Genomic DNA, 20892 nt, shown 5'->3' with positions numbered 1-20892 from the left:
TTGTGAAGGCATTATAGGTGAAGATGTCTACAGAGATTGACTTGGAATTCCAGACAATTATGGACCAGAAGGTGCTTACCGGCTCTTCCTACAGATCAAAAGCTCGATGGCGACAACTACCGCATCTGGCGCGTCATGATGTTGGCCATCCTTAAGTCCTATGATTTGGCGGAGCTTGTACAGGAGGAGATTGACCGGCCCTCGGTAAGAGATGAGTCCAAACTCTCTTCCGATGCTTGTGCGGAGTTGGCCAAGGCTCAATCTCACTGGGACAAACTGAATGCCAGGATTCATTCCTTTCTTTTTCTATCTTGTACTACAACCGTGATCGCTCACATCGAGCACTTGACGGTGGCTCGAGAGATATGGCTGGAACTTGATCAGATATATAACCGGATGACCCTAATGAAGCGGGTTTCTTTGGAGGTTCAAATGCAAACCTTGTCCGAGAACAAGTCTTCTTCGTTGCGAGAGCACATCAACAAGCTAAGACAGCGTCAGATGCAGGTTCAGAATGCGGGGAAGCCGATTTCCTCCGAAGACATGGCGATCACACTCTTGTCCCAGTTGCCGCCACGATTCAGTACTTTCTACTCCGCCCTTATTGCTTCGGGGTGGGAATCCACTCTTCGGTGGGAAGAGTTGGTTTCTATGGTCTTGGACCAAGAGGAACAACTTAAGGCACAGAATGCTTCCAAATCGGAGGCATTGACAGGTCAAGCCTCTCAAAAGAAGGGGAAGGACCAAAAGAAGAAGAAGGGGGATAACAAGTCAAAGAAGGACAAGGACAAGGACAGAATCCACATGCCATATTTATGGAAAGACTGGCCATTGGAAGGATTGCCCTGACAAAGACAAGAAGGACACCAACAAGGACACGAAGGATTCCGGAGCGGTGGCTGCACCCTCATCAGCTGCATTTCTTCATCTAGCTGTCATTGAGAACTCTTCACCGAATGCTTCTGATGCTGCGATGACAGCTCCCCAGGCTTGAGAGTGGATCGTTGACAGTGGTGCCTCCTGGCACATGACTCCTTCATCAGATGGTGTTGCCCAGTTGCGACCTTCGCGGGGGCAAGTTCTCATTGGAGATAGCTCTTCAGTGTCTATTGCAGGACGGGGTAAGATGCAGCTTATTCCAGATGGACGTGGTGGTACCCATACCTCCAAGGTCTTGCATGTACCAGGTTTAGGGTATCATCTTCTGTCAGTTCATAAGATTTGCTCCCTTGGACTTTTGGTGGAGTTTGACAATGATTCGGTGCGAGTCCTTGATCGTGGGTCATGGAAGGTTCTATCATCCGGATATGAGGAGAACGGCATCTATAAATTGAAGTCTTCCACCGCCCTCTCTACTCTTCTTCTTACCTCTCAGACACAGTCAGAGTTATGGCATGCTCGGTTTGGTCACCTCAACTATGATTATCTTCGGAGGGCGTCACGTGGACAGCTTGTTCGAGGGTTGCCGGATATAGTGGTGAGCCAGCAGCCATGTGTCTCCTGCATTCGTGGAAAGCAGCATAGGGATGCCATTCCCCACATAGCTTCGCGGCGGTCTACTTCACCGATGGAGCTTGTATCTACGGATCTATGTGGCCCTATGAGGAACGAGTCCTTGCGTGGAAGCTCGTACTTCATGCTGATCGTAGATGACTACAGCAGGATGACATGGGCCTATTTCTTGGCATTGAAGTCAGAAGCTTTCTCCCACTTTAAGGATTGGCTTCTCTTTGAGGAGAACCAATCCGGCCGGAGATTGAAGACCTTGCGATCCGACAAGGGTGGTAAATTTGTTTCTAATGAGTTTGCTCGTTTTTGTGCAGATAAAGATATTCACCAGGAGTTTGCTATTACCAACACTCCTCAAGAAAATGGCATTCTTGAACGGAAAAACCGCAGTGTGATCGAGATGGCGCGCACCATGATGGAGCACCAACAGACCCCTCAGGTTCCGTGGGCCGAGGCTGTGGCTACTGCAGTCCACATCCTTAATCGATCCCCCACTTCGGCCGTTGATGAGATGACACCTTTTGAGGCTTACTTTGGGACTAAGCCTGATATTTCTTACTTTAGGGTCTTTGGGTGTGATGCCTATGTTCACATTCCCAAGGCTCACCCTGATAAATTTGAAGCAACTTCCCGAAGACATGTATTTGTTGGCTACAGCTCCCAGTCCCAAGGCTATCAATTGTATGATCCCGTCAAGCGGGATGTGTACACTAGTCGAGATGTGCGGTTTATGGAGGTTTCGGCCATATCCACGGGTGAGAAGCATCCCATTCTTGGAGATCCAGGGGAGTGTTGGGCTCCCGCTACAGTTCCTTTGGACCCCGTGCCTTTTGATTCTGATTCTGTTTCTGACACAGAGTCTACTGTTCCACCGGTCACCCCCAAGGACTTACCACCGGTGGATATCCCAGAGTCTTCAGTTGATGGAGACCGACGAGGGGAGGTCCGGCCTCCTCCTCGTTGGACCCGTGACACACTCCGTGATTCAGGGATCGAGGGGATCCCTGAGGAGTGGGGACCGCAGGATGGTCTGCGGCGGTCACAGAGGCACCAGGCACATTCAACAGAGCTTGTTTGCTCTAACTATTGTTTGATGACCCGTGTTATGCAGGATCGAGAGCCCACCTCCGTGAAGGAGGCTTTACAGTCCGCACCATGGAAGACAGCTATGGAAGCCGAGTTGGAGGCTATTGAGAGGAATGGTACTTGGTCACTCGTGCCACGCCCCCCGCATAAGAAGGTGATTGGCGTCAAATGGGTCTTCAAGACCAAATACCTTAGCAATGGTTCTTTGGACAAGCACAAGGCTCGCCTTGTTGCTAAAGGTTTTGCACAGTGCCCAGGGATTGATTGTCATGATATTTTTGCCCCCACAGCTCATATGGCGACCATTAGAGCTGTTCTTGCCTTGGCTGGCCATAGGAGATGGCTTGTTTACTAGTTGAATGTGAAGTCGGCCTTCCTCAATGGTAATTTGAAGAAGAAGATCTATGTTGAGCAGCCTCCTGGCTTTGGATCTTCAGATGGGAAAGTCTACAGGTTGAAGAAGGCCTTGTATGGCCTCAAGCAGGCTCCGCGTGCATGGAACGAGATGATTGATTCGTTTCTTCAGTCACAGTTGGGATATCGGCGTTCTAAGGCCAATCCGCAGCTTTATGTTCACACTTCCGAGGATGGTTGTGTGCTTTTTGTGTTGTATGTTGATGATTTGATTGTCACAGGTGATCATGCACAGCAGGTCCAAGAGATGAAGTCAACTTTACATCAGACGTTCGAGATGACGGACTTGGATCTACTCCATTTCTTTTTGGGCCATGAGATTTATCAGTCTCAGAGGGGGATCTTCATCTCTCAGCGGAGATATGTACAGGAGCTCTTGGTTTCTTTTGCGATAGAGGATTGTCGGACCCTTTCTACTCCTATGGATCCGAACTGGAAGGCCACTTCCCATTCAGCTTCTCCTATGGCGGATGCTTCTCGCTATTGTCAGTTGATTGGATCATTGATTTGGCTCCTCAACACTCGTGTTGATCTTTGTTTTGTTGTTGGGCTCTTGGCAGGGTTCATGAGTGAACCTCAGATGGTGCATTGGCAGGCTGCTCAAAGGATACTTCGGTATTTGAGGGGGACGTCTGATTTAGGGATTCATTATCTAGCAGGAACAGATGATTCAGATCTTGTACTTGCAGGTTGGAGCGACTCGGATTGGGCCGGTGATGTGGACCACAGACGGTCTACTACAGATTACTGTTTTACCTTGGGTACAGGTGTTATCTCATGGAGTAGCAAGAAGCAGCCCACGGTAGCCCTTTCGTCTACTGAGGCGGAGTATCAGGCTGTGTCTTCCACCACATGTGAGGCTGTGTGGCTTCGGAGATTGTTGGAGGAGCTTGGCTGCTCCCAAACTCGTCCTACTTTGCTGCAATGTGACAATGAGAGTTGCATTGCCTTGGCACGGAATCCTGTTTTTCATGCCTGGACGAAGCACATAGAGATCCAGTACCACTTCATCAGAGAGAAGCTTCTGGATGAGACCATCACTGTGGAGTACTGCAAGACGGAGGACAATCTTGCAGATTTGTTTATGAAGGCACTTCCCCAGGCTCTACTTCGGAGACATTCCAGATCCCTCGGGCTTCTGCCCCGCCCAGGCTCTGAGAGGGGGTGTTAGCAGTCAGAGACCCTGTCCAAGTGCAGTCAGACAGTTTCTGTCCAGGTGCAGTCGGACTGCACAGTCGGACTGCCACATGGCAGTCCGACCTGTCCTGTCAGTCGGCTGCATTTAATGCAGCCGACAGGTCTTTTCTAGCGCCCTGTTTCCTGGCTATTTATAGCCGAGGTTCTCAGCAGTCTCCCGCACTTTTCTGCTCGCAGATTACAGACTGGTGGCACGTACAGATTCCGTCTCTGTTCGCAGATTTCTGACAGGAGACAGTGCAGACTGCAGCGGACTTCGAGGTGAACAGCAGGTTGCATCGTCGAGGTGGAGACACGCAGTCCAGCGCACTGCGCCCGTTTACATATCTGCGTATCTTTGTATACAGCACACTTTATACAGCAGATCTTCATCTTCCACTGTCTCTCTCTCTCTGCGTTCTCTCTTTCTCAGTCCTACGCTTCCGCACCACTACACTCTGACAATTATGTGGGGCAGTGAGCTCCCTCTTGATCCCTTTGCTATCACATATTCCCCACCATTATCAGAGCAAAGACACTTAAGTATCTTATCTGTCTCATTTTCAGCCAATGCTGATTTTCAGCCAATGCCAAGAATTTTTTAAATTTGTCGAGCACTTCATCCTTGCTACTACGAATAGGATAAACCCATACCTTTCGTGTAGCATCATCGACAAAAGTGACAAAATATTTCTTTCCCCCCTAAAGATAATCCTCGCATCATCTGATATACATCCAAATGTACTAACTCTAGAGGAGAAGATTTCAAAGAAAGAGACTTTTTATGAGATGTTTGTGCATGTTTAGCATAAATACAATGATCACAATGCTCACAATCAGCATAACGAAGACAAGGCAAGTAACCCAAACGAGAAAGCACTTTCATTCGTGTTTGACTCACGTGTCCCAACCGGCCATGCCACAAAGAAACGCTTGGCTGCTCGGTCACGGCAACAACATGGTCACCCACACTAGATACATGAAGTGGATACAAAGTATCACTCATGCAACCTCTGGCAATCACTCTAGATCCCTTACAGATCTTCCATTATCCATCACCAAAGGTGGTATGAAAACCATCATCATCTAGCTGCCTTGTGCTAATCAAGCTCTTCTTGAGCTGAGGTACGTGTCATGCTGAAGTGTAAAGACAGAGCCATGCTGAAACTGTAACTGCACACTACCAATACCTGCAATGTCACATGCATAGTTGTCCCCAAGATGGACAACACCATGTCGACCCCTTATATAGGCAGAGAACCACTCTCGATGAGGGGTGACATGAAAGGAAGCACCCGAATCAAGAATCCAGGTATGCATATCCTCATCTGTATCTACAAGTAAAGCATGTGCACCAAAGTGTGAAGAGACATGAGTACATCACTCCCACTATCACTGTCATGAGTGACTACATTCACCTCTTCAATTTTGACACTGCTCTTCTTAGGCTGACTGTCTTTCTTCTCTTCCTTGCTATCATCTGTCTTCTTGCCCTTTCCTTGCCTTTCAACTATGCATCAGTTTTAGTTCCATTTTCAATCAATTGGGCAATACTACATAAAGGTGTCTTTGTGAAATAGTCATATATCTCTTTAGATAACCACTAACAATACTTCTCAAAGTGGAACAGCATGAAATGAGGTACAGATAGCAAAGCTCCCAAAACTCCTTCTATCCCTCAAGCTTCTCAAACAATGTTGCATAAGCTTTTAGCCTATTGTGTGCCCCAAGAGACTCAACTTGCACTGCTGCCCCACCTTCTTTGTATTCTTTATGTTTCCCTTAGACATCAGATTATAATAAACACATGGCTACAAAAGTGGTGCACCAGATGGTACCATACCAATATTTGCAATAACTACAATATCCATACAGGGTTTCCAAAAATCAGCCCCAATATCTTGCATGGCAAAAAGCCCTGCTGGGCATCCCCAATTTCAAAGCATCCCACTTTGCATTCCTTGCCACATGCTAATGTCACCACAAATACCATTATGCTTTTAAGGCTACAATACATAGAGACAGGGAACGCCCGTTCCGGCACATAGGAACGGATTAACGCGTTCCGAGGGGTTTGAGCCAAGGAAACGTTGGCGAAACGTTCCAACCCGTTTCCTGGCCCGTTCCCTCCCGTTCCAATCCGTTCCCTGGCCATTCCAGGGCTGTTCCCTGTCTGGAATGGCTGTTCCAGCACAATAGTTTTTTTTAATTTTTAACTTTTAAGTTTTAACTTTATTGTAGGCGTTTCGCGCTTTCGCCCGTTTCGCCCGTCTGTTGCCAGCGCTGTTGCTCGTCTCAAACTGCCCGTCTGTTGCCCGCGCTGTCGCCCATTTCGCCTGCTCTACGTCAACTGCTCCCGCTCGCCTGCGCCGCTGCACTCCCGCCGAGTACCTGGTCCGCCCACTCCGCCTGCCCTACCGACTGTCCCCGCCCACTCCGCCTGCCCTACCGACTGTCCCCGCCCGCTTCGCCTGCTCCGCCTGCCCTTCCAACTGTCCCGCCGACTATCTCGCTTGCCCCGCCTACCCCCACTGCCTAGGCCCTACTCCCACCTGCTCTCGGGACTCGTCTACCTCTCCCACCTGCCTGGCCCGCCTCTCTTGCCTGGCGTGACTCCTCCCCGCGATCAAGTGAAATCTCGAGGATCATTATCTCGATTCTCCCCCAAATTTGGGGCATTTTGGGTTAGACGTCAGTTGTTGGTAGTTGCCCCAAAATTTGGGCCTTTCTCAAGGATTGGATTCTAGAATTTGGGACTTAAATTTGGCTGCAATGTCCCCAAATTTGGGGCATTAGGATCCATCATCCCGGGATCTAAAAGAGCCCCCAAATTTGGGGCATTTTAAATCAGTCATTGTCCCAAATTTGGGAGCTGAAAATGCGCCAAATTTTGGGGCATTTTCAGCAAGGAATTGCAAGCTGGAATGTCCCAAAATTGGGGCATTTTGAGTCAGTCATGCCCCAAGTTTGGGAGCTGAAAATACTCCAAATTTTGGGGCATTTTCAGCAAGGGAATGCAGGCTAGAATGCCCCAAATTTGTGGCATTTTCAGTAAAAGGAATGCAGGCTGAAGTAGCACCAAAGTTCTGGCGTTTTTAGCATTGCTAAAAATTTAACACACACATGTTGAAATTTTGGCTGCAAATTTCTGCAATTTTATTGAACTTTACTGATTATTTGTCACTTTTATATAGATGGCAGCATTGACATCTATGGGATCTTCATCATCCTCAGCAGGTACTTCATCAACAACTAGACGAAGTCGAAGCACTACTTGGTCATGGTGGGATGAGGTAGATGCAGGGGTGCCATTGAGAGGTGGAGGGGCTCGCCCTTGGAAATGCAAACTTTGCCCTTATGCTCGCACTAGTGGGGCTGATAAAGTGAGAGCCCATTTTCTACATGAGGAGGGGAAAGAGGTGCGTTTTTGCACCAATGTATCAATTGAGAAAAGGCAGGAGTTACTTGACCGCATAGCCACATCTATGGGGAATTCACATGCCAGGAGGATGCCAAATATAGCAGTGGATCCAACAACATGGACTCCAAGACCAGCAGGGCATGGTGCTTCATGCAGAAGACCACCAGGATCAGTGGCCACGCAACCTTCTCGTGGGCCATCAATGGCAACAGGTCGTGGTGCTAAACAGAGTTTATTGCACACTTCATGGGAACCAAAGAAAAAAGAGGAAACAGATGCAGCAGTGGCACGCTTTTTTTACCATGACCATATTGCATTCAAATCAGCCAGGTCACCTTATTTTTTAAATATGGTGACAAAGATTGCAGAGTATGGACCCACATATAAGCCCCCTTCATCAAAAACTATCAGGACTATATTGCTTCAAAAGGAGAAAGTAGCCATAGAGATTGCAACAGCAAATATTCGCAATCAATGGGCAAGAAATGAAGTGACATTGATAGCAGATGGATGGAGTGACACACGCCATAGGTCCATACATGGTGTTGTTGCATATTCTCGTGGAGATGTATACTTCATTGGTAGTCATGATGCTTTAGAGACTGGAAAGAGTGTAGATGTATTGGCATCCGAGTGATGCGAGGCAGTGCAGGCTATTGGGGCAGAAAATGTAGTGCAGTTTGTGGCAGATGGTGAACCTACAAACAGGGCAGCAGGAAACATTTTAATGGCAATGTATCCACATATCACCTTTAGTCCATGCATGGCGGATTGCTTGAATAACTTGTTGAAGGATATTGGGGACTTGCCATGGATTGCATCTCTTGTTGCGAAAGGCAATAAGATTATCACATTTATATGTAATCATCAGTACTTGCATGCTGAGTTTCGCAAGAGAAGTGACAAAGAACTTCTTAAATACTCGGATACACGATTTGCATATAACTTTCTTATGCTTGGTCGATTGCACTATTGCAAAGGTGCAATTAGGGAGCTATTTGCTAGTGATGAGTATGAAAATTGGACTGGGGCTGCCACTGCTACTGCTGTGTTATGTAATGCATATGTTTCTGATAGAGATTTTTGGGATGAGGTTAATCGCACCAACCAAATGGTTGATCCTATTATGCACATGTTGAGGCTTGCAAATGGCATGGATCCATGCATTGGGAAGATCTATGAAGGTATGGATCGCATGATTGAGAGGTTGGAGAGTTTGGAACCAAATGCAGATAGGTATGAGCAGATCAAGGAGTTATACATCAGCAGATGGAATGAGTATGACTCTCCTATGCATGCTGCAGCATATGTGCTTGATCCTAAGTTTCAAGGAAAGATGCAAGAAAGAGACCTTGAGGTGATCAAGGCTTGGAACACGTTGCTTGCAAGGCTTTATCCTAGCCGTGAAATGCAACGCAAAATTAAAAATCAGCTCTCTGTATATCGGCAAACATTAGGGATGTTTGGTACAGAGGATGCACTAGAGGACAGGACAAATATTGGGGCTGCTTTATGGTGGGAGGACTACGGGGCAGAAGCTCCAGAGTTGCAGAGTTTGGCTATTCGTATTCTTAGCCAAACAATTCGCTCTTCTTGTTTGGAGCAACTATGGAGCTCATTCAATCACATTCACTCAAAGAAGAGAAATCGTCTTGGTACAATGAAGACGAATGACCTAGTTTATGTGAGCTCCAATCTTCGCTTGCTAGCTCGTACATCAGTTGCAAAGGCTGATTCTTTTATATGTTGAGAAAAAGATGACGATGATGATGATGGTGATGATGATGGGCAGGATGTTGTTCAGCAGGATGAGCATTCAGGCACAGTGGAGTCATCTTCCATGAATCAGAGCACTTAGTAGCTGGCCTTTTGGAACTTTAGAGTATTGACTTGGAAATTGGAGCTCTTGTAACTTGGATCTTTACTATTTAGGCTTTAAAGTTTACTGTTTAGTGCATATTTTGTGTTTTTGCAATGCACACTTGTTGCCAGTTGGACTTATGCAACATTGTTGATTACAATGTTGAATTATGAATGCGACAATCCATTGCTGGTTACAATGTTTTGAATCTTTATTATTGTTGAAAGTTGAAACTTGATTATTATGTCCCTAGAGTCTAATTTCATGAATTATAATTTGTGGATGATCTGTCTCTCTAGATTCTAAGACAAGTGTTGACTCTCTCTCTCTCTCTCTCTCTCTCTCTCTCTCTCTCTCTCTCTCTCTCTCTCTCTCTCTCTCTCTCTCTCTATATATATATATATATATATATATATATATACCGTTCCCTCCATTCCCGTTCCCTCACTTTGGGCGTTCCCCCCGTTCCAGGGGTCCCGTTCCCGTTCCCGTTCCCCGTTCCTGGTAACTATGCTACAATACCATTATGCATTTTCAGCTGCATGGACCCAAACATACTCCCCCAAAGCTGTGCACACTGCACAGTGAGCTGAAAACCAGCAGCATAGTTCATTCCATGACTACCCCGAGCATTCCCAGCCATAGCATGGAATACCAAACTGCTACCAAAGTACCTTGGATGTGCCCAAGGTCGTGAAATAGTTGGCTGTTCATAATTTGCACATTGAAAATTACTACCTTGCCCATGCAAATTAAGCACCATACATACCATTATGCATCCCGGGCTGCATAGATCCCAACATATACCCCTAAAAACCTTGCATAGCAAGCTAAAACCAGCAGCCTAGTTCCTTCCATGACTACCTGAAGCATTTCCAGCCTTAGCATGGAATACCATGCCACACCAAAGTACTCCCCATGTACCCAAGGTTGTGAAATAGTTGGCTGTCTATAATGGGCACACTGAAAGTTACTACATTGCCCATGCGAACTAAGCCCCTTGCCCATAAGTGGACCACTAAAATGGAGCTCCTTGTGTGTTAGGCATTCCTGAAGTCTATCCATTGAGACACATTGGTCAAGACAGCTACCCATGAACTTTATTAGGCTGATTAGATTTCTTCTTAGGCAGAGGAAAAACCTGCATAAATTCAGCAAACTGAGGATGCTTGAGTAAGTTGTGTTAAGAGTACCCATTGCACAAAAACACTTCTACCTTAGACAAGGCACTCAATTCCTCTTTATCTTCAGCATCTTTAGTTACTTTTGATGGAGCATCTTTAGTCACTTCTAGTTGCTATTCACAAAAGAGCAAGCTGTTCAGGATACAAAAGTTGACATATGACTAGTTATGGTTCCAAGCTTAGGATTTGTTGATGGCTACTTGCTCAACTACCATCCTTGGGCCATGGCGCATCCAGTAAAAACTCCTTATAAACCTTGAAAACACATCAGCAAACCTTTCACTAATTCCACAAAATAAGCTCCCAAAAAAAGAGAGAAAACTAAGGAACACAAAAGATATCAGCATAAAACTGATTGAATCAGCAAGTCAGAGCCAAGGAGGTGAAACACCAAATGCTGTTCAAAAACAGAAGCACAATGTCATTTACGAGTCATAATGCTGCCCTGCTGGTCACACAGCATCTCAGTTGGAAACTGGGGAAGAAAGTCTCTAGCCCACCTAGGACAAAGTGCTTCCATGACACTATGTAGAGGTAAATTAAATCACTAACATGATGTGGCTGCCCTAAGATGGTTGGAAATCCTGAAATGGAAAGGTGGCAAATTTTGTCTAAATGAAACAAAAACAAGTCAAGGCACCAAATGTCCCACACTGGATCATGGGGCTCACATGTATGAAAAACATACTACTCCTAGAAATGTTGGATCACAGTAATGAATGCATGCTGATCAAAATATGAATGCATATATAGGTTGCACCCACAATCACTAAGCTGTTGTCAGATAAAACAAGAGCTCCTAATGTTCTCCAATGACAAAGTGATGGCACTCTCAACCAGAAAATATCCACATGGAATATGCTATTAACAAAGACATGTTGATCATAGTACAAGCATCACTTATGATGAACATTGAATCTTTTCTGATACAATGCTCTTAAGACACGTAGATGAATAAGCAAACACACATTCAGTTGCTCATACAGTCTTGAGAGGATGTATGACCCTTGTAGTTTAATTTGTTCGATGAGAAGTATGCATATATGTATATAAGTGCATGCACACATGTGCGCACACAGAAAGTTACAAGAAGGAACAACAAGAAATAGCAAGGAGAGAAAAGTCAGGCGTTGAGAAAGCATGATGATTTCTATTTTTCTATTCTTGTAAGGGAAAATCCAAGTTTACTCTTCCAAATGCTAACGCCTATTGAGGGCAGGGCTCTCCAACTTTGTTTACTTCCCTACTAAAAGATGTTAGATCCTTGCTCACCAAATTAATAGACTCCCATGGGATTCATCTGAAGAAGCAGAAATGGAGAACCATTTTTCTTTAAAGGCAACAATGTCTTGCAATGTTTTCTCAAAAACGATGTATCTGTTTACTCTGATAAACGCCTATACTGACCTCTCTTGTCCTCCAATTCAAGTCCAACCCTTGCAAATAGTGCTGTAATTCAGTCTGCCATTCTGCATTTGATTAATCATTAGTCATATGATCACACCTCTCTCTCTCTCTCTCTCTCTCTCTAGTGCTGTAATTCAGTCCGCCATTCTGCATTTGATTAATCATTAGTCATATGATCACACCTCTCTCTCTCTCTCTCTCTCTCTCTCTCTCTCTCTCTCTCTCTACCTGAATGTGAGTTGCCAGACATTAGAGTGCGAGCAAAGGTACGCACTCTTTGTGAAACCCCGGCACCACAAGCACAAGCAACCATGGCCATGGCTGTGAAATTTCCTGGAAGCTCCTATGGCAACATAAATATTATTAAAATCTAACTGGTCAGGAAGATTTCTACTTTTCAAGAATCTACTAGACACGAACACTATTATCAACAAATGATAAGATTATCATAACACCTGCCCTTTTTAATTCAAAGAGAAATGCAATATAACTTTTTCAAATTGAGAACCAATTTTACCAGCAACCCAGATGATAAGCTTCCAACTAACATATGATTCTCCAAGTAAAATGAATTTGTAAAAATAAATTTAGGAGAAAGACTGATAGTTAAGATTCTTTTGTCCTTACTTCCCTACAGCAAGCACTTGAACAATCCCTTAGGAGTTCCTCCAACTCAAAACCTACACTAGAGAGGCATAGCCATGGCAAGCTTGTGGATCTGTATTAAATACTTCTTCAACCGACCTAATTAAAGAAGTCATCCAATATTATACAAAACATTTTTAAAATAGCAGATACATGACATAAGCTTTAAATTCACTGCTTGCCTAAGTAATCAACCTTAAGTAGCAATACTCAAGTTTGTCACCACCATAATAAATGAGTGTAATTCCTCAAAAGTGCCACCAAATTGTGGTCATAAGAGCAATAAAACCTTGTTTGTACTCGTCCCTTCCACTTCACACATGTATGGTAAGAGTTGAATAGCATGCACAAGGAATGTGTCAAAATAGGGGGCACCAATGCAAGTTTGAAACATTGCTGCAATAGACTGCAAGAACACAAAGAACATAGAAGCACACTGCAAAGAACACAAGAACTCAAACAAGGAATGAACCGGCAATGCAATCCACAACACAATACAAGAGATGTACCATACAAACTATACAGGTGAACAGCATGTGTGGCGACCAGCAGTACCTGCAAACTCCCTCTCTTTAGATGGATGTGATTCAATAGAACAAGAATGGAGGAGGAGTGGAGTATAAATAGAGACAAGGTAGAAACCCAAGACAAATATACTAGAACCAAAACAAACTGCCCAACTGCCCACAAGGTACCAAGTACAAAGCCTAATAAATGCCCAAACACCCATGAAATGGATATTTGTTGTCTCTACAAGTTGTGACATGCTAGTCGCAATGGCCTTTATGCAAAAATCCCAAATTCCTTTAGGCAGCCCACAACAACACTTCTACACTTGCTCATGAAGAGGGGCAGCTCATAAGAAGTAATGGGTAGCAACGCATCCCAAAACTTCTAAGTGTATTGCTTCAAATTTTTGCATTGTTATGCACCCAACTTATTCCAAGCAGTCATAATATCCACTTCAAAGATACTCGTCAATCAATTAAAAGCAAACATTTGCTTAAATTGTACCCATGTTGGCGGTGCTCTACCTTGCATTAGAAGTGCAGACCACCACTTCAATGCATTCCCCTTTAAGAAAGTGGTTGCCTTTCGAACTTAGAGAATTCAATGAAAATGCCTCCCGAATAAGCTACATCAAATTGTTGAATGAAAGTCAAAGCTTCCAACCTATCTTGTGCACAATTGAAGGCCTCAAACTTCATCTCTTTTCCATCCTCATCATAGTCCTTTGCTGCCCCCTTAGGAATCAAATTATCATAAACCAGCTATTGCAAAAAGGGTGCACATGCTACCTTTGCATCACAACCAGCACCATAAGAAGCATTTGTATAACCTACATTCATTCCTTGAGCCCCATACATACCATGGGGTGCAAATGCATTACCATACATGCCACTTTGTGTCCCAAGCATCATGCCAATACTACCATACATGGGGTTTTGCATTCTACTTGCTATACCTAAATACATTCGACCTTGCATTCCATGCATTGGTTACTGTATACCATAAGGAGTTGTACCATGCATCTCCATATGTGGTCCTTGATCCACCATAGCATAAAGTATAGTACCACCACCAAAGTATCTTGGCTACCCCATACTTGCATACATGCCTTACTATCCAAATTCCATTAGCACTACCAAGATGGCCTTGCATTGGTGTGTATTGCCCCAATGGCACTAGTTGCTTTTGCTCATTGACAACATTGGGAGCATCTTGAAAGGGTTTTGGCATTTTCTTTGGCCCATCTTGCTATCTCAAAGCTCTAGAGAATGACTTCCTCTTTTTGCCCTTGTTGTCCCTCTTGGAAGAATTTGAAAACCTAGTAAATTGAGGATCCTTTGCCAATTGTGTAAACATGTCATTTGCTCTCCTCAAACGCCCTATGAGATTGTGTAAACATGTCATTTGCCAATTGTGTAAACATGTCATTTGCTCTCCTCAAATGGCCTATGAGATTGTCATCAAATTCTTATCTTCTTGCTAATCATCAAAGTTTAGTAGCTTAGAGGGACCCTCTTCTTCCTCTAAGTCCACATTTTCTCCTTGCTGCCTAAGCTATGCCCCCATTCCAAGATTAGATATTGCATTTTCTCTATTGCTTTGTGTAAGTTCCGATGGTAAAGCATCATCATGACTTGAACCCAAATCACTGTATGATGATATGCTTACTATAAATGGACTCGTCTCATCACAATTTCAGCAATATGCAACTTCATTAACTTGCACAAACAAGTGCCTTGGGCCCACCTACTCAAGGCAATTGATGGTATCCCAGCAATGGAACTATGCAACCAACCTTCATTCTTTAAGAGGGTGGCAATGACTTAATTAATCAACAATTACAACAAGCATAGAATTCACATAAACTAAAAATGCAAATATTACCACTTAATCTTGGAAAATGGACAGCCTATTGGCCCCAAAACATGTAGCCCTTGCGGTATTTCTTTATCTCGAATTGCAATCTGGATGGAATACAATGAGATTTCTTGAATCTCCTTTACTCTCCAATTGTCTCTTGCTATGATAAATGACCAATAAGCCTTCAAACCAATTTTCCCCTTAGTTTGCTTGGGGATTGGCTGTCAATTTTTTTAGCATGCTTCCCAAGGTAGCTGTCAAACCCTTTTTTTTTGTAAATTATGGTTTACGACATAGATTAGTCAAAATCTACACCTCCAATGGCTGATTTTGTTAATAATTGCTAAGGAAGGATGAGAATAGGTTGGAGAGAAATAACAGACTTCCATCATGAGAAAATGGAAGAAACTAGTTGTTTTCCTATCTAGATAGTCATGAAAGCTATCTCCACTAATAGAACATTCTCAATATGATGTTGCTTGGGACAAACAACCCTTAAATTGCTGTCATCTCCTGATGTAGTCCCTTCTAAACATATCATCAACTCCTAGATGGTCTCCTAGTGGCTCGAAATGACCTACTACAATAGCAATGGCAACCTTCTCTCTCTCTCTCCTTTTTTTTCCGTAATAGATAATTGTATTAATTACGGAAAAAGTACAAGATTACAAGATTATAAGCTCCAAGATGACTCTAGGCCATCATGCAGAAAAAGGTACAAAGTTGGTAATTGACCAAAGAAGATTACCATATGCCAAGGTACCAAATCCTCTTGAGAAGAAGATCAACATACTAAATAACATCTAGTTACCAATGCAAGAGACCCTTAATTCTAGCAATATGTCCTTGAATACCTGCAGCTAAGTCAAAGACAAAAGCATTCCCACGTAATCCAATTATACCAACAACCCCAAAATCCGAGAAAATGCAACATGAGCTTCATATGTTGCTACAGTGGGTTTGGCCGCGGGCAAAAACCCAATCATAGGGGCACAGCAATGGACCAACCACAATTCTCCAAATATTTGACAAGAAAGTCCGAATTTTCTTGACTAAAGGACCAGAGATAAATCGATGATATGAGGACTCCACAATGGTCATGCAAAAGAAGCAACATCCATTCGATATTTGGTGCTTCGAAAGAGCACACCAAAGAAAGACCTTGAATTTAAAGGGTGTCTTATTTAGCCAACCCTCCATCACAGTCATCTCCCACCAAACCTTAGATTTATGCATGCCCCAAGTCACATTCGCTTTATCGACCAACCAATGATGATCCTTAATCATGAGACGAGGTATGATCAACCCCTGCCATCCCAAGGACTAAAGATCAAATTCATTGTAGCTAACACAAGAGGACTTCGCAGAATTGACACAAAGACCAAAAGCATGGCCAAAGAGATTCCACACATCCAGTGCCTTACAAAGATTATCCCTTTTTGCATTAAGGATCATGAAGGTGTCATTGGCCAAAGACTGAGAAATAAAATGTTGTCCAAAAGGAAGGCACAAACCAAATAACTACCCAATGGCCACCATATGAGATTACATAGTAAGGACCGGCAGATGAGTTGCCAAAGGAAAAAACAAAGGACTCAACAGGCAGCCATGTCTAACCGAGCAATAAAGGGAAATGGGATCAATAACACCGCCATTTAGCACTCAGAAGGATGCATCAACACTAATCATGTAGATCAATTGGGACATGCGCAGCCCAAATCCCATAATATGCATAAGTTTTGCAATGAAGGACCAATCTGGATAATCAAATACCTTTTCCAAGTCTAGATGCAATAGGACCACTTTCTGATTAGAATGTTCGACATAGTCAATCCCCATCCGTACATTCAGTACATTATGCAATATGTTCTGACCATTGATGAATCCATACTAGTTGGGGTGCACAATGTCAAGGAGACACTTGTGGAGATGATTATGCAATATGTTCCTACCCTTGATGAATCCATATTGGTTGGGATACACAATGTCAAGAAGGCGCTTGTGGAGGTGATTGACCAAGACTTTGGAGAAGATTTTATGCATTGACCCATTAGAGACATGGGTCTCCAATGTTTCAACATGAAGGGAGAAGGCACTTTCGGAATCAATTTAATGACTCCCTCCTTCCATGATGATGGAATAAATCATATTTCCCAAACTTGCTAACACATGCCCGCCGTCAAGGGTTTCACTAGACTAGTGGCATAAGTATCAAAAAACTCATTAGTGAGGCCATCCCAACCAAGAATTTTACACATGGGTAAATGAAATAATACATCCATCACATCATCCTCATGGATGTCACTTTCCAAGGCATCATGGATATCAAGCGAAACAAGATCCCTAACCAAGTGATAAAAAGCCACACTAGCATGAGAGATATGTGCAGAAGGGGTCTGAGATGAGCCAAGAAGATCTAGAAAATAGCTTCTGCACATTTGAACAATAGTCTACAGATCCATGACCATGTTGCCCTCCGGCACCTAGAGTCTAACCATATTCTCGTGCATAGGTAAAGAGTGCAAACCTCGAAAGAATTTATGGGTCTGACAAGAGGCATCTTGCAAATTTTCAGTTAGAGATATCAATTTCGCTTACTGGTAAGATCTAAACTAGAACTGTTGAATAAGATCGACCAATCTTGTAGCCAATGGGGACAGAAACGCATCATCTGAGACTTGAGAAGCAATGACCAAACCCAGGCTAGGTGTTCCTACATCGCATGCGGTCACTATCTACAAAGGAATGCATGATGAATATCATATTGTTGAGCAACCCATTGCACATTACTAATCAATTGCTCAAAGGATCGATTGCCGCTCATTGGAAAGCCTAACAAGAAGTGCTCAAGCAACTATCCCATGTAGCCATTAAAAATCCAGTGTTTCAAATAAGAGGATCTCTCTTCTTCTTCTTTAAGTATAGCTCCCTCATGACACATCTTAAGTTAGAAGTTCAACTAGAAGAGTTATACAGCTCCTATTTCGACTAACATCTGAATGTAGTTTGCAAAAACAATGCAAAAAGAGGTAGTACAGCTCATGAAGACAATTCCACAACCCCAGGTTGTCAAAACCTATAAAAACAACAGTGGGACTCATAAGGTCTTCATGTGGCATAGGATAACTGTGATATTTGAGCTCAGACACGGTCACTAACTTCAGGCATCTCTCTGTTTACACTTCAATCAACTTCTTGAAGGGGAGTAGCAACATCCTCGGCTGTAAATTTCCCCTTGCCTTTCTCTGCAGTTCTCCCCTTTCCTTTTCTGTCAAGAAGAACTTTCCTGTCCTTGTCCAATTTCAATTTCACAATGACTACTTTGGATGGGTCAATACCAATATTGACAGTAGCCCCATTTACTTTCTCCCTAGTGATACGCTCCACATGAATAACCCACTTGCGTCTATCTACCTTTAAAGGTTCCTCTTACAACCTTAACTTCATCATCCTTTCGCACAGGCACTGAACGAACATTATACTTGTTACGCAGCGTAGAGAAAAGCGGTGCACTCATCAAAACACGCCGCGCGCTTGAAGGTGCGGTAAAATGAGCCTTCCTGGACTTACGCCTAGAGCTGCTGACTCTTGGATCGAACTTCGTGGCGATCACCTGCGCGTTTGGGCTCCCAGAGTCGATGCTAGCAGCAGTAAGAGGATCTCTCTCTCTCTCTCAATATGTTTTTCCCACTCTCCCAAAAACGTTGTTAACTTGCATGGGCAAGTTTTTGACAAGTGATAGTCTTTTTTTTTAAATTACATTATATAGCTTTATTAAAGTAATTTTTTGAAAATTTATTTAATAACTATTTATAACTCAAAAAATAATCTTACAATTCAACAATTAAATTGGCTAGGCCAAATTATCACCCAAGTGATCCTAAGCACACATTAGTTTAGAACTAATATTAATCAATTAATTAATGCTAATTCCCTAGTGTCACCACATTAATACTAATGGCGATTTTTGTTCCAATTCTAGGAATTTTTGCCCGAAGACTACATGATTATGTCCAATTTTTCTTGAACCTCAAATTTTAAAAAAAAATCCCCAAATGTTGAAATGTTGCCCTAATTCTTTTCCCAAGTCTAAAAATTGAACATTTTGCCCCAATTTGAATGTTGCCCAATCTTATTTATTGGCCCAAATTCTACTTTAAATTGCCCCAAATTTGAGAAATTTTGCTCCAAATCTTTGAATTTACTCCAAATGTGAAAATTTTTATACCAAATCTGAAATTTCATATCAATTTCTTTCCCAAATGCTGAAATTTTGTCCCCAAGTCTCAAATTTGAATATTTTGCCCCAATTTAAACGTTGCCCAACCTAAATGTTGATCCAATTCTATCTAAATTAGCCTCGAATTTATGAAATTTAGAAATTAGGCCAAAATTTGAACCAAATTTGGACTTTGAAAGTTTGCCCCAAATCTTAAGTTGATCCGAATTTCCAAATCTGAAAATTGTATCCCAAATTTAAAAATTGTATCTCTAAACATTCTCAAATCTGAAAACTCTATCCCAATTTTGCATAATTTAGTTTGGGGATTATCTACAAGTTTCTCGTTTCTTAAATTTTGTAGATGTTCAATGTTGGCACTCTTTCCAAATTATCTTAGATTAGATCAAGCTAAGTAGAAAGTGTTTCTTGGTTAAGAGAGAGAGAGATAGTAGAGTACAAAGTATGCACGGCTAAAATTTCAGTATAAGAGCTTGTTCCAAATGAAGAGAGATAGAGACCTCCAATATATAAATGTGGGGGTTGGGTGCTCAAAAGTGAAAAGTAGAGATTACAAATTATTAGTGTTTATTGAAAATGACAAGTGTAGAGACACTTATCTCTTCAAAATGACTCATGTTCTCTTTTAGATGCCATATGTCACTTTTCTAAAGAAAGAAGCTTCCAAACCTTCTACTCTAACAATCTCTCAAATGATTAAGAATTTGAGATAGCTCTTGAAGACAAAATTGTTTCTTGCGAAATTCCATAGCCTTTGATGTGAATAGAATTTCCATTTGAGAAACTTTTAAAAATAGTAACCTTCTAAATTTAAGAAATTGGCAAATTTAACTTTTGAATAGCTTCATTATATAGGTTCACCGGTTCATAGTTTGTTTCTTTAATCATGAGCATCTAGTTTCACTTTCTAAAACCACTCATTATATGGGCTTCTAGTCAATGTGACTATTTGAGTATAAAAGTCTTAGTCACATGAGCTTTCTGGTCAATCTCACCACCCGACTAAACTTTTAATTTCTCTAGGGCATCTCATCAATGACGACCCAAGTATAATTATAGGGTGTTATGGCCATTAGCCACCCTTACATAAAAAGATGAACATTTATTCATATTTTGAAACACTTAAATTATACAAATCACCTTTCAAAGTATATGAGCACAAAAAATAATTTAGAATCATTAAGCCAATATGTCTTGGTAAAAATTTATATACAAAAGGTTTGTTACATTTGGAGGCCAAATACCCACACATTGTGTAGACACCATGCACACCCACTCCATTGACTTGATGATGGGGGACATTGGATTGATTCCATAGATTGGATCTATTGTGGAGAAGGCTTTAGGGCTAACTAACTTTGTTTTTCGAAAGTCATTTGTTCATAGCCTATTTAGACATCATTGCCAATGGGAGCTTGTAAGACCAGCCAAAATAAGATTTTGCTATATTTTTTTAGTTTTGTGCAACTATGTGAAATTGGATTATGCGTCTTATCCTCATTACAAATTGCAAATTGCAATCATGATTTATAACTTACAACTTAGTATCATATTCCCTTAACAAACACATGGTTAATTT

At 42.5% G+C, this 20892-nt stretch overlaps 1 protein-coding gene across 1 annotated transcript in view; it reads right to left on the bottom strand.

The window, feature by feature from the left end:
* The window catches only part of LOC148025580 (cytochrome c oxidase assembly factor HCC1-like), an 87315-nt gene extending 68583 nt beyond the window's left edge, over positions 1-18732 (bottom strand). Inside the window, exons 1-3 of the mRNA XM_087692792.1 lie at positions 18549-18732; positions 12287-12401; positions 12059-12120 (exon numbers count right to left, since the gene is read on the bottom strand). Coding sequence (XP_087548918.1) covers positions 12059-12120; positions 12287-12401; positions 18549-18590 — 219 coding nt within the window. The 5' untranslated portion in view covers positions 18591-18732. The remainder of the gene's footprint in view (positions 1-12058; positions 12121-12286; positions 12402-18548) is intronic.
* Positions 18733-20892: the final 2160 nt, after the last annotated feature.

This window comes from Lygodium microphyllum, chromosome 14 (genome assembly GCF_053477565.2).
Source record: "Lygodium microphyllum isolate KBCC chromosome 14, Lygodium_microphyllum_v1.1.10, whole genome shotgun sequence".
NCBI lineage: Eukaryota > Viridiplantae > Streptophyta > Polypodiopsida > Schizaeales > Lygodiaceae > Lygodium > Lygodium microphyllum.
This window is presented reverse-complemented; position numbering and strand designations above follow the sequence as displayed.